At 42.7% G+C, this 14554-nt stretch overlaps 1 protein-coding gene across 1 annotated transcript; it reads right to left on the bottom strand.

The window, feature by feature from the left end:
* Positions 1-444: 444 nt before the first annotated feature.
* NMUR2 (neuromedin U receptor 2) lies at positions 445-13077 on the bottom strand. Its single transcript, XM_077824664.1, has 4 exons — positions 12358-13077; positions 5209-5293; positions 3341-3466; positions 445-704 (listed from the first exon to the last, which is right to left on the bottom strand). The coding sequence occupies exons 1-4, from the start codon at positions 13075-13077 to the stop codon at positions 445-447; spliced, it is 1191 nt and encodes a 396-aa protein (XP_077680790.1).
* Positions 13078-14554: the final 1477 nt, after the last annotated feature.

The following is a 14554-nucleotide window of genomic DNA, read 5'->3' as shown; positions in this document are numbered from 1 at the left end:
CATATATATGAGCATTGGGAGGTTATGTTATCTGAATGTATTATGCTTTTCCCACATTTCTGTCCACCCATGTCAAGCATCCCACAACACTTAGCAAAGCTGAAGTCAGCTTTGGCATTAGCAAATAGGAAACTTGTCAAAGCAAAGATGCTAGTGGGACTGCAGACAGGCTACTAGAATCAGAGCTGCTGAACCAGGGCTGTCTTGCACACAGACACTGAGGGTGCAACTTGCATGTTGGTAGGCTGGTTGTGAGCAGCCCAAGTTGGGAGCTACAGCAGCAAAGCATAGTGAGGCACCCAGGGCTACTGGGGAAGAGGTGACAACCCCTCACTGGTGTGGATTGTACCCTCAAACCCTGTGACACCTGATTATTACGGGTTTTTTTTAAAGAAAAATAGTGGTTTTCATTGACTTTTGTCCCACTCATAGCACTACATAAAGTCATAGGCCAGTACAAAGATGAGAACTACAGACAGATGTTCTGTGCACGCACAGGGAGCTCGCATCTTCAGCACAGTCCACCAGATTGCGGTCCCCCACCAGGAAGATGCTCTGCTGGGCTGGAATCTCACTGGCGGGGTGTTTGGAGGGCCAGTGCCTACAACGGGGAGAGATCACATTGAGGAAAGCCATTCTGAAACGGCGGGAAAGCAGGTTGTAAATGATGGGATTCACAGCGGAGCTCAGATAGAAGAAAACACCTAAGAGAGAAAATCAAAGCATGGGAGACAGCTAATTAGTGGGTGGAATATGCTCCGAAGAGAGAGTCTCTACTTCTTAATGTAACAATGAGATACACAGCTCCAATGGCTCTAGAAAACAATAAGATCAGACCAATGGAGGAAGGGGAATCTGCACAATGAAGGAAGTCTCCTGATAAACCAACATCAATGGTGAATCTGTGTTGGCTACCTAATTTCCACTTTGGAACCACATCTAACTTTTCCCGTAGCAGGCTAAGATCATTCCTCCCTTGAAGAAACTAGTTCTTGTAATGTTCTTGCTGACAGTAATGGTAATCCTTAGTCATAAACCTCAGCTGGGGGAGAATGTAAAGTCTGTAGTTTTGATCAGATTCATGGCTTGGCTGAGAAACCCTCCAGGAGAAAGTTTGTTACCATGTATACATCAGAGCTGGTTGAATAGCAACAGCATTGATTGGTGAATATTTTAATGAGTTCAAAGCACTGACTTTGGCTCACTGTGATTTGCGGTATCCTAGTTTTCATCTTTTGTGAGTACTCAAACAACCAGCAGCATCCTGGACGTTTCAGGAATTTTAGTTCCATTTTTAGATTAAACACGATCCCCAACAGTAGCTATCAGACCCTGAGACACTTTGCAAGGAATGTCCTGCTGAAATTCAGGAACGAGCCCCATTGCTAGTGGAGGTTGATTGCATGGTATTGTTTTGTACTGCATGTTCTGGGAACTAATGACTGTCGGGAGGTATATTTGACAGCAGGGCTCTGTTGCCTTACTTTGCACCTCCGCTGTGCTGTTGGCAGATTCAGAGCTAAGTAGATCATGCAACACCGCTATGTTTTTCAGCTGCGCTCCCTGATTAGCATTTTCCACTCCTTGTTTTCTAATGGGGTGTACCCACTGTGGCCTGTTGGCTAAGGTATAATTTGGGTGTGTTTGGTGAAGTACCACTAGGCACACAGGGGAGGGAAGATATGGCCCATTGACAGCACATATTTTTTAGACATCCCTTTCAGTGGGAAGATCACTAGGCAAAAACTAACTGTTAAGAGTCAAATTTTGCCCTCTGTTTCAGTGGTGTAAATTCAGAGTAACTGCCTGGTCTTCAGTGGAGATACCGCTGGGTCACACTACTACTCTTTGGCCATTACGCTTTGTGAGCCCAATTGTACAACCCTTACTCACATTTGTGTAAATAAGTGTAGCCCTGAATCTTTCTGACAAGCAACATATGGGCAAACTCAAGCATTTGGGGGTATAAATGGGTCTGATTGCACTGATATTATATTGCACCAATGTATTCTGGGAGGGTTTTTTATCTCCTTGCACAGAAGCATCAGGGATGGCCATGGCTGAAGATGGAAGATTGGATGGAGAGGGCCAGGGCCAAGGCTCTAAGGTGGCACTGAGCACTCCCTCTCTTAGGAGCTTGGCTGGCTGATTCTTGCTCATAAGCTCAAGGTCTAACTGATCCCCATAAGTGGGGTTGGGAAGGAATTTTCTCCTAGGTCAGATTGGCAGTGACCTTGAGGGTTGGGTTTTTTTGCCTTCCTCTGCAGCTTGTGAGTGGTTATCATTTGCCAGGTGTATCTCACTTGGTCCTTCTTGTGCTCTGCCTGTGGCACATAACAGCCTAGTCTCCTGCGGGCTGTCATACTTTGGTCTAATATTGGTTGTTGGGTGTGGGTGGCTGGTTGTTGTTGGTGGCCTGTGCTAAACAGCAGGTCAGACTGGATGATCTGGTGGTCCTTTCTGGCCTTAAAATCTATGACTCTATGATATCTTGTAATATATGGGTCCAAATTCTGCTCTGCTATACCACTGTACATCCATGCTTAATGGAGTCATTCCAATTTTACATCCGTTAACTGAGAACAAAGTATGAGCCATAATATTCGTCTCTCCTTTTTTATACTGGCTACATAAAGTGAACTAATTCAGTACCCTTAATGCAAGAAAAAAACATTTAATAGAAACATCTGGATGCAGACTTGGTTCAAGAGAACAACCATGCATTTGTATTATTTCTACCCTTGTCCTTCCTTTCACCTTCCCCAATTTTATTTATTTCTTATCCCCATATGTTACATCATGCCTGACTTTATTATATTTTTGCATTCAAATGGGTGTTAGGTGTTTCACAGAAACAAGTCGAGATGCTATCTTTGCCCCCCACCCCCAAAAAGCTTATCATATAAAGTATCATAATCTGTTTAATGGAGACACTGGAAACAACTCTGAATAATATAATTGAGGACCGTTTGCAGAATTCTAGCTGTTTTGTTCCCGGGATTTTTGAGAGACAAAGTGGGTCAGGTAATATCTTTTATTGGATCAACTTCTGTTGGTGAAAGAGACAACCTTTTGATCGACACAGGGCTCTTCTTTAGGTCTGAAGAAAAAGAAAAAGACCTGTGTAGCTGGAAAAGTCTCTCTCTCACCAACAGAGGTAGGTCCAATAAAAGATATCACCTCCCCCACCTTGTCTCTCTAATAATCGAGGAATAACATTTGAGTATCAATATACTGTGTTTCTGAATAATTTACTCACAGGTTGCCTGAAAAAAACCCTATTCACAAATATTCTTTCCCCCAGCTTTACTGATTAGCAAACCCTGATAAAGACAGTTACCTGACACCACATGGATCAGGTTGAACACATTGGCCAACGGCTCAGTCCAGTCCACAATGAAACTGAAGAAGAGTCGATCGATGTGAAATGGGGCCCAGCATATGGCAAATACCATCACTAGAACAACTGATTTGGAGAAAGGAAAAGAGAAAGAATTACAGAAGTATATGGCCTGTTACTTTGCATTTATTGAATTGGATTCAGTAAGCAGGATGAAAAGTCCCCGGTGGCTCCGAGCATTTGTCCAGTGGGAATCTCAGCTGGTTCATAACCTTTGCTTTTCCCTCTGCTGTCTGCCATGCTCTCTGCGAAATTAACTTCAGACTGAAAGAGAAATTTCCAATCCATTTCTCTCCGGTCTGCATTCAGCAAACATTGATTTTTTAAAATACTCTGTTAAATTTCTAGTGGAGCTGATAATAGCCAGGTGGTTTTTAGCTTATATGGCACTTCATCCTAAGCAAACTTTGGAGGACCTAGCAGGATTCATGCTATCAGTGCGGCTTTTATTTGATGGCCTCTTGAGCTGTCACCCTCTCTCAGTGCAAAAGCAAAGATCACAGCTCAGGACTAATTTCCAGGGGGCACTGCTTGTAACTTGCAGGGTCGGGAGTCAGACCCAAGGGATTGTCCTCTGATTTTCAGACTGGGTTGCATCCATTCAGAGCCATGGTACGCTGACCAGCACCAAACAGGTTAAGGATTTGCCCCTTTTCCCTCCTCACCAGCTTGATTACTCAGTCATCTTAGCCTGTTGTCACAGACTAACTGGTTTCAGAGTAACAGCCGTGTTAGTCTGTATTCGCAAAAAGAAAAGGAGTCCTTGTGGCACCTTAGAGACTAACCAATTTATTTGAGCATAAGCTTTCGTGAGCTACAGCTCACTTCATCGGTGTTGCAGATAGATAGGAAAGAAATGCCATCCGAATTCAGAATACCAGGGCCAGGTTTCAAATGCTCAGTTAAAGTTGTCTCAAAGCCTTCTGACAGGAAGATGCTATTTCCTGAAATGTGTTGCGTGGTTTAGGTTTCTTGGGTAGTTCCCGTTCCGATTGCCGGGCCTGCCTCGTAGCGGTGGATGGCTGGGTATGTTTTAAAGACAGCCCAAAGTTAGGGAGTGATGTTTGTGCTTTCAAGGCTGGTGGAGTTCAGATGCTCAAGGGGTAGGCTTGCATGGGGCTCCACAGCTTGCCATGAAACATTGAGGACCCTGATAGAAGATGGGATAAGTCAAATCAAGAGTAAATGATGGATGTAGATTGGCAAGAGCTTTCTTTAGAAAAGTCCAGCACACGATGCCAGGGGAGGCAGTGCCTGTCCAACAGACAGTCACCAACCTGCATCTGGAGGGTTTAGGAAAAGACTATATATAGACAACACGTATGTATTTACTTATTGTTTCAGAAGTTGGCAATTGCTGGAAGGGGAAAAATAGTGAATTTTAGCACTCATCAGGACAATGAAGAATCAGTCACACACGGCTAATAGCATAGGTTAGAGCTTAATATAACACAGGGCGCGGCTGGGCAAGCTTCTTGAACACATGGCTGCTAATGCACCTTAACCGTGATGGGAAAATCCCCCTACTAATCCAGGCGTGGAACCCCACATGTATATCCCAAGGAACATCAGTCCCATTGTCTATAAGCCCCCAGCTCAGCTTTTCTGGATCAGAGATATCCAATGGGGCCTAATTAGGGAAGGGGTTGTTTGTAGTTAACTTGAACTGTTCATCAAACCTATTTCGCCTGTGAATTAAACCCAGACTTCACCTTCAACTTCTCTAGATTTCTTCTGCACCTTCCTTCTTTTCTGCACCTTCTTCCCCATGTTAAATAATACATAGGAAAAAAGGACCAATTACTTACGCAGCATCTTGGTGACTGATTTTCTGCAGGGTCTCTGAATATTCACAGCCATTTCGTCAACTGCCAAAGATTTCTCTCCTCTCAGCTGGCCAAGGGAAAAAGAGGGAAAGAAACAACGTGATTTCCTCTGAAGCACTCCGACTGGCCACACTAAGAGTTCGCCATGCCAATTCTATGGTAAGCTGGTCTGGCAAAGTTAAGTAAATCTTGCTCTAGGGTGCCACCTATTCGTGGTTTAGAAAGGACATTAACTGAGTTCAACCTGCCTTTGAAGGAAGGCTTAAGTGATTTCAAAAAGAACAGGAGTACTTGTGGCACCAAGTACTAACATGGCTGCTACTCTGAAACCTGTCATTATGCAAGTTAGTGATTTCAGGCATGCCTATAGTGAAGAAGAGATGTTGTATATTTGGACAATCATTTTGTTTTACCTGACTGTCGTGCTGGTCCTGGAGTGACACTCTGGAGACCGTGGAAGAGAGGCCAAGGAGCAGTTTTTTTCTTTTACAAATATTGGCAGTTTGGTTTGAGTTTTGCTAATATCAACCTTAAATCCAGGGTAGTTTGGAGCCAGGTTCCGTCTGATCTGAACCAGGAAAGCTCAGAATAAGGATATGACTTGTCCGATAAAAGGATTTAGTTTTATTCCATTACTAGAACTGGCAAATCAAGGTATTTGGCTTTGCAAAAATGTGCTGGTTTGGTTTGGTTTTTGCAAAAGGTTCAGATAAAAGGTTCTGGGGTTTTCCCACTTCTAATCTGGCCAAAACAATGTTTTAGTGAAAATTTAAGTTAAAAACAAATAGATTTTCTGGATCTCAAATAATGTACATCCAAAGTATGCGTCTAAGTTAGTCTGAAAAAACAACAACCACCAAAACTCTCATTGACTGATGTAGAGTCGGATTTGGGCTATAAAGCTACTAAAATTCAGCTTTGTTTTTGTCTTCCTGCAAAATATCCACTACTATTTTATTCCTGGGTCCAATGCAATCATCTAAAATCCCTGTGATCCGAAAATACTGACTAGGGGCTTGATTGAAAGGACTCCGAGGAAAGATACTTATAGACTTCAATGGGTTTTGAATCAAACCCTAACTGCTTAGGCTAATTTGCTTGGAGTTAATTTGATGAGTCGAATCCTTATATTCCATCAAGCAGAGAACACTGGTGCAGCACATGCCTAGATTCAAACACACACCAATCTATTACAACAAAAAAAGTTAATACTTTCTGTGCTGATTTCCCTGGGCCTTTAAACAACAAAAACAGGGTGATAAAACAAACAGAGACAACTTGTTATCTCTCCCTACTCCAGACTAAAACGACTAGTGAGATTAAAGTTAATTCCAATTAACTCTTGATAATCTAATATTTACTGGAGTGTTTTCCTGATGAGCTAGAGTTGAGATCAGGTGGTTTAATGATGAACAGGCCATTAACTGGTCAATCAGAGGGAAACTCACTTTTGATGTGATTTTATCTGGAACTAAAGTGGGTTGGCAAAATGGAATTTCTGTCTCATGGGCAATTCCAACATTTTGAAATTTGTTTCCTTTCCAAATTAGAAGAAAAACTATCAATTTCTAAATTTCTCCCAGAACAGAAAATTCAAATAATTTAAATTCAGAAATACCAGAACATTTGGTCTTTCATTTGTGTGATTTTGATAATGTCAAAAATGTTTCCTTTCACTAAGGTCAAATGTTTCATGTTACGAACATTGAAACACTATAATATAAAATATATCATATTTATGTTACTAATATGTATAAAATATAACACTTGAAACAAAATTAAACAAAATGGTACAAAAAGAGAAAGTTTAATTGAAATTACTTTCCCATAGAAAATTTAATTGAAATTAACCTGTTCCCGTGAAATGTTTTGATTCTGACAAAACAGTGTCTTCTGGCAGAAAACTATTTTGTCAAAAAACTTTCAACCAGCTATAGCTGGAATCATCTGTAGAGACCATTTAATTGGGGCCCAGACATTTTGATTTTAATTGTTGACTATTCAGCCAATTTTTATAGTGATAATTTTTCAATACCTGCAGAATGGCAGTTAAGCTTTTATTATAATAGATGAATAGAGACAGAAGCCAAAAATAACAGAACGAATAAAATATTCCCGTGAGAAGAGGATATTTCATTGTTTTGTTCCATTTTAGTTTTCTGTTTCATGTTTTATGATTAATTACATCTTATACATTTTTCAAGAGTGTTTTAACTGTGATAAAGGTCAGGCATGGTTTTATGTTGATCAATTATAAGGTAGGACTCACACTTGGGAAGAAAATAGATAATATTTTATGCAACTACAAGGCAACTTAGCTTTCCAATATTTCTCATTATTTTCTTTGCCATTTTTACTCATAATCAAAGTTGTTTGAGGAATAAATTTGGTTGATACGTAACGTATGTAAACATTAACAAATGTTTGCTTAGATTGATTAAAAGCTTTAGCTTCCCTTCAGTGATTTTTCAGTCTCAACAGCTATTCATTCTAAGAATGCTCGAAAGCCATAGAGAATGTATTGCTATGACAGAGTAATAAACCATAGAAATGGGGGGGGGGAGGTTTCTTCTCTGCAGTGGCTTTGATAGCACCGTGATGGCTGATCTTCAGACTCTCCAGTAAACACTGCGTTGTGGTGGCAGGATCAAAGAGAAGGCCAAACTGGGCCATCAAGGGGGAGAAAATGCAGTGATGGGTGCCTCAGGAATGACTAGCTAGCTAGAGTAGGGGCTTTTACATGCATTCTTGTCATCTTCATGTCAATGCTAACATTCAATGCAATGAACCATGTGTGAGATTAGCTCAGCTGTCTGAAAATGGATTCCACATATGTGCGCTGAGAAAATAAAAGAGGTGTGGAGCAAGAAGCCGGAAATGGGGAGTTAGTCATATATTTCTGTATTGGAGTATGTTCTACGAGGCAGCAAAGGTTATAGTGTGAAATTCTGCCCTCTGTTATAAGCCCACTGGAACCATTCTTCTGTAGGTCACTGACTCAGGTCTGACACAAGTTAGTAGTAACCAAAAGTTGTTGTCATCTGATGAGAAGCTTGATAGCCTTGCCTGCCTGTCTATGCAATAATAAAACAATCCTTCAACATGGCGTCTAGGAGCACCAGTCTGATGTGAATAGGGTGCGCGGAGTTTGATTTCCGGTGGACAGATGTCACAACAGCGATTGGCAGTGTTGTAGCTGTGGTGGTCTCAGGACATTAGAGAGCTGGGGAAGGAAGAAGAGCTCTGTGGAGCTCGAAAGCATGTACCTTCCACCAACAGAGGCTGGTCCAATAAAAGCTATTACCTCACCCACCTTGTTTCTCACAACAGCAATTGGTGGTATCAACGAAAGGGTCAGGGAGTGGATAAGCATGGAAACAGACCTATCCTCTCCCTCTAGTGATGGTTTCCTCAGGACAAGATTAGTAACAGTAATTCTCCACATTTTTTGTTCTGTGGGTGACTTTATAAAAACGGAGATCTTCATGGGCCACTATACAGCCCACTGTCTGATTCTCTTGAGGGTTTATAGCTACCATGATGGGGAGAGACAGGGTCCAGATGGGGGCTCCTCAGTCAACCTTCTCTAGGGGCTAGGGGTGGCAGAGGACTGGCATCCATGGGAACAGGGGAATGCCTCCTAGGCCCAATGTGTCTCTTCAGTCATGGGATATTCTCAGACAGGGACACTGTCTTGTGATGTGAGAGTTATTCTGTCACCCTGATTGCTCTGCTAATAGATGGTGGGATTTCCCACCCCCCACCCCACAATAAGCTATTCAAACCCCCCCGCCATGATTTGCTCAGCTTATAGCGCTGGTTGAATGATTTATATTCACCAAATTATTTAGGCAATGAAACCTGCAAAAATGTTTTGCAAACAATATGCGTCAGATAACTGAAGCATCAGATAACTGACTAGATCGGAACAGGACAGTTCCATGGCCATCAGCCCTGGAGCATCCGTGCTGTGAGGAGGAGCGACTCTAGTTTCGGGTGCCAGAGGCGGCCGTGATCCTGCTTGATCAGGTACAGGACAAGTGATAAGGTGACCGGACTCGCCATGGCACTGATCTCCTGACATCATTTCCCAGCATGTTGTTTGAAGGACATGGGCATCAGGGACTGAATCCTGGAATGTGTTCCCACAGAGAGGTTTGGTGATCACATCAGCGTTATGTCGTTACCTCAGAATGGGTTGATCCCCTCAGGTATATCAATGGTGTTGTATGTAAAGTTTCAGAGTAACAGCCGTGTTAGTCTGTATACGCAAAAAGAAAAGGAGTACTTGTGGCACCTTAGAGACTAACCAATTTAACCAATGTAAAGTTACTTATATAGCCACTGTCATTACAGTATCTGAGAAGGGCGGGGTGGGAAACAGCTTTCCTGTCCCATGAGAATTTTTGAGGTTTTGAACCTATTTTCCATGACATCAATCATCGGACGACAATAACTTTCAGCGACTACTGACCTGCACAGAATTCGAACAGGCAAAGCAGAAGCAAAAGGTTTGATATGCCCTTACCAATCACCAGAGCCGTCCAGAACACACACAACTGTCTTTGTGTGTGTATTTATCTCCAGTGAATTTTGCCATCAATGTATAAGCAGAAATCCCCCTTGATTTCAATGGAGATTTCCAGTTAAAAATAAATGGCTCAATACAGGCCTAATACTTTTAGCAACACCACAGAATTGGAAGGTACAGCATGCTGGAGCCGCTGTTGGTGTTCCATTAGTCTGAAAGGCAGGGACCTCGAGTGAATGCCTTGTACAGCAGAGATTTTTCTTTTCAAGAGGCTCCAGTCTGTATTTGTCAGTTCCCTACCGATGCTCCCATCCTACCTCCTGCTTTGACAGTCTCGCCTCCTCATCCTTCCAGCTACCAGTTGCACTCAAAAGCCATCTGGCTAGAGCAACCTGGACAGGTTCCCTACTGAGCCAGTGTGCCATTCAGCAAGGGATCAATCCTGCAAGTGGCTGTGTTGAGGGCACACTGCATTGTGAAGGAGATACTCAGCACCTTGCAAGACTGGACCCTAAGTGACGGCTGCATTTTCTTTCCCCACAAGGGATAGAGCTCTCTGTAGCATGCACGTTAGCAACCCAGACTGGAAATCAAAACCAGGCAGTAGAGTTAACCAGTCCGACGGGGCAGGAGGAGTTCTATGGGACAGGCGTTTCACAGTGAAGAAGAGAGGTACTTTTTACTTTAAATACAGTTGTCCACTTTGCAGGACACTTGCCAATTTTCAACCCTGCTGTGGATTTACTGAGCTGCTTCTTCATGGGTCATTCTTTCTTCCTGCAATGCAATATTGCAGGGTATTCCTTACCATTTAGGGTTTGGGCAGCGCTGAGGGAACCAACTGGACTCCCCAGTTCTCCCTCTTTCAGAGCACTGGCTGGGAATCTCTGAACTGAAAGGAAACTTCCCCCTCACAATTGCCTGAGCTATGCTCCAGGGTCAATGCTGAAATTTTTCACTTCAGCATTACCGAAAGCACACGATGCTCAGAAGGGGGCTGGCACTCGGATTTATGAACTGATTTCATGCTCACCACTGACTAGATGTAAATTGTTGATGCCTGAAAATGATCTGACTGGATCGTTTTGTCAGTCCCCTTCATTTAAAAATGAAACATTCTGCCCTGACATAACTTGCGTTGAAGCCAATTGCTCTGTGCCAGGGATAGATGTGGCTTAAAATGGAGCGGTGTATTACGAGCCTAAAGCAGAGGAAATAGGCATACTTGAATGGACACCCAGCCCTTACGATGTAGAGACTGAACAGAATAGAGCATTGGGAGCATCCATAAATCTGTGCGTGAGAGCTGTGCTTTGAATGATGACTTGGAATGTCTGGGGCAATGGCGAGTAGCCGCAGTTCTTTACGTGAACCAAAGGCTTTTCATTCCTTGTTTTAAGATTTTCAGCTATTACACTATCCAGAAAACAGGAAATAGTGTGCAGCGTGCCCTGAAGTGCAGCTAAAGATACCGAGTGAAACTGTGCAAAGACCCCACAATAGGCGCTAAATTGCAGTTTTGCAGAAGTTTAACCCATTCGCCCCTTCAAAGACCTGCTGTTTGCTATAACTTTTAGGCTATTTCTCATCATAGATTGTCATTGACGCTGCAAGCAAGTCTTTTCTCCCCCCTTTAAGTGACACTAAACAGTCGATAGCTGAGGGTATGTATTAACGGGGCAACAATAATTCGACTGCTGATTCTTGTTCTTAGTACGATTAGTGCCGTGGTCCGTACATCCATGTGCCTCCCCATGTTTTCTGTGCAAGTCAGCAAAGCTAGTTATTCCTGCCTTACAGCCAAAGTTACATTCAGGTTTACTAGTTATATTAAAAAAAAAAAAACAGAAAAAAAGAATACAGCCACCCAGTATTAATAGCAGTGTATTTCATAGCTGTTGCAGTGAATAAAGGTGCATTAGTACAGTAAGGTATAGGTTGTTCCCTCCTGCCCCATCTTCACATAATGATGTTCATTCACAAGCAATTCTAGTGTCTGGAGGGAGTATAGATGTGAAATACTAGCAGAATGTGGGTCTCCCTAGAAATCCACTCACTGAAAAGAAATCATTTGCTGAACGTGCCGTCTGCAGTGGTAGAGCAGCATATCGATTTGTGGCCGTTTGCATGTGAATGTTTAATTAAAGGCGATCGGCTGTAACCCTTTTCTTTCCACACTGCCTGCCTGCCTGTGTCGGAGAGCAAAGCTGCAGTGGAAATTCTAAAGCCACAAGAGGGGGAGAGGCAAATAATGCATGAGATCCAGTCACTACAGTCACCCTCCTTTTTATGCTTTTTACGGTTTCCTTTCAGTCTGGATCTTGCGTTTGTTGAAAAATGTAGAAATGGGCAGAGGGGTTGGAAATGGAGGAGGAAGAGAATGAAGACAGATTAGAGTAAACTGCAACTGAGACCTAAAACAACAACACTTAAAATATATTGGGCCAAATTTATCCCCTGGGTAGCCGTTTTAACTCTACACTGGTGTTACACGAGGGATGAATTTGGCACACTGTTTCCTGGGGCTACCACTTGAAATGGTTTCCCTTGTCGAGTGATGGAAAGACACAAGGAAGGAACACAGTTGAATTTGGACTTACTTTCAGCCCCATCAGGTAGTACAGCACACTAATGACAGCCATGGGCAACACATAAAAGAGGAAGGAAGTGACCTGGATGATACAGTTGTAGATCCACATGGGCCTGACCACGGTGCAGGTAGCCGAGCCAGGGACCAGCGTGCCATTGGGGTAGTACTGCAGCATGATGCCATGGGTGCTGGTATTGGGCAGAGAGAAGAGGACCGAGAGGATCCAGAGCACGATGATAATCCTCAGAGCACGCTTCCTGGTGCTGTCCAGCTTGGCTCGGAAAGGATGGAGGATGGCTATGTATCTCTCTACGCTGAGCGTGGTCATGCTCAGGATAGAGGCAAAGCATACAGTCTCAAAGAGGGCTGTCTTGAAGTAGCACCCCACAGGGCCGAACAGGAAGGGGTAGTTGCTCCACATTTCGTAGACCTCCAGGGGCATCCCAAAGAGCAGCACCAGCAGGTCTGAAATGGCCAGGCTGAAGAGATAGTAGTTGGAAGGAGTTTTCATGTTCCTGTGCTTAAGGATCACTAGGCAAACTAAAAGGTTGCCCATCACCCCAACCACAAAAATCAAGGCATACACCAAAGTCATGGGCAAGAACAGAGGGCTCCGCTTGGGTCCACATAAAAAGGATAGATAGTCCTCGGTGCTGTTTAAATAGCTCCTGAAAACTTCCTCCTTTGCAGATAGGTGATCAAACCATGAGACATTAGTGATCAAGTCCATTGTTGGTTCTGCTGGGAAGTATCTCTACTCAGATCCAGCCTTACTCAGGCTAGCTAAGGCTTGCCTGTTGCAATTTGCTCACTGCTAGAAACAGAAAAAGGAAGAGAGAGAGACACACACAGATGTCCTGCCAGACCTGACAGCACAAAGACACAGAGAGATACATAAGTGAATGTGTACGGCTGGACTCCGTTGAGGTTTTGCTGTTCTAACAGCTATGAGGCGTCCTTAGACAGAAAGCCCCTCCTTTCACACATAGTCATTGGCCAACTATATGCATCAGATTATATGATAATAAAGGAGGTCCTGGCTACTCATATCAGCTGCCCCGGCTGATGCATTTGCTGAATTAGAAATGTGGAGTGAATAGAACTGTGAATCTGAAATATTGGCTGCGAGACCAGCTGCAAGATGCTTGTTCTTGTCACAGTATGAGAGACCAGGCATTGCAAGCTCAGTATAAAAGCTTTTACAAAGTTATGCTAAAGCTACTTCCAGCTGGAAGCTACAGAGAAAAATTGTTGTTTTTTCCAGGGACAGATTTCTAAGTCACTATTGATTTTAATAATCTGCTTTTTATGGAAACGAGCAATAGCAAATAGACTGATTTTCTCTCGATAGAGATCTGCTTTTGTAGTTCAACAGCTAGAATTAGTCAACCTTGCTTTTTCATGCTTGCATTTTTGTTAAGTTATGAAATTGTTTTGCTTGGTACCAGCAAAGGATTGTATTCGTCCTTGTTATTAATATTAGGTATTTTTGGGCACTAGCATTTTGAGAGACAACATTTCGTTTCTAGGAGCCTAGTTTGGATGCTGATCCTGTCTTGTCAGAAGCAATTTGGCCTGTTTCTTTTTTGAGGAGATTTTTGGTACTTGCTGGTCTGACTTCTGTTGGATGGCTCTAACCAGTTCACACTTTATCCCTGTCAATTCATACCACCTCTTGATTTCTTCACAGTAACAAGCCTCCTGCAGATGTGTTTACATGTGCCATGGAATACACCTTCCTGAGTGCATGACAGTATCACATGAGATCACTTGTCTCTTAATTAATTTTCAATTCCGTACTGAATTAGCATAACACAGGCATTGCTTCAAAACAAACAAACAAATGAACAATAAACATAGTAGTTAGAATTATCCTTCTGTAATGCAGTAAGTTTAATTGGTTGGAACCCGGGAGTAGAAAAAAGCTATGTGGAAACTGATAAGTTGTTGTGATCCAATATGTGACCTGGCTTCTGATAAAGAATGTTATCAGATCCTTATGAGCAGATGAAGAATGTTTTCTGGATTGTATATTTAAAAAACACTGAAAGCTGCCATTTTGATGTGACCCACCAAAAAAGAATATGGATGAAATTCACAATTCAATGAAGAATTTGCAGCGTGACACTCTCAAGGACTTGATGATCAAGGAATAAGATTAGATGGTTTTTATTTTAGTTTTTGGGTGAATGATCGTGCTTATAAAA

This window comes from Eretmochelys imbricata, chromosome 8, assembly GCF_965152235.1.
Source record: "Eretmochelys imbricata isolate rEreImb1 chromosome 8, rEreImb1.hap1, whole genome shotgun sequence".
Classification (NCBI taxonomy): Eukaryota; Metazoa; Chordata; order Testudines; family Cheloniidae; genus Eretmochelys; species Eretmochelys imbricata.
This window is presented reverse-complemented; position numbering and strand designations above follow the sequence as displayed.

Bases quoted from the DNA above. Each gene is read 5' to 3' on its own strand.
- NMUR2 (XM_077824664.1), bottom strand. From the start codon at position 13,077: ATGGACTTGATCACTAATGTCTCATGGTTTGATCACCTATCTGCAAAG. The intron at 5,294-12,357 runs GTAAGTCCAAAT...TCCCTTGGCCAG, and splicing joins ACTACCTGATGGGGCTGAAA to CTGAGAGGAGAGAAATCTTT. The intron at 3,467-5,208 runs GTAAGTAATTGG...TCTCCAAATCAG, and splicing joins ATCAGTCACCAAGATGCTGC to TTGTTCTAGTGATGGTATTT.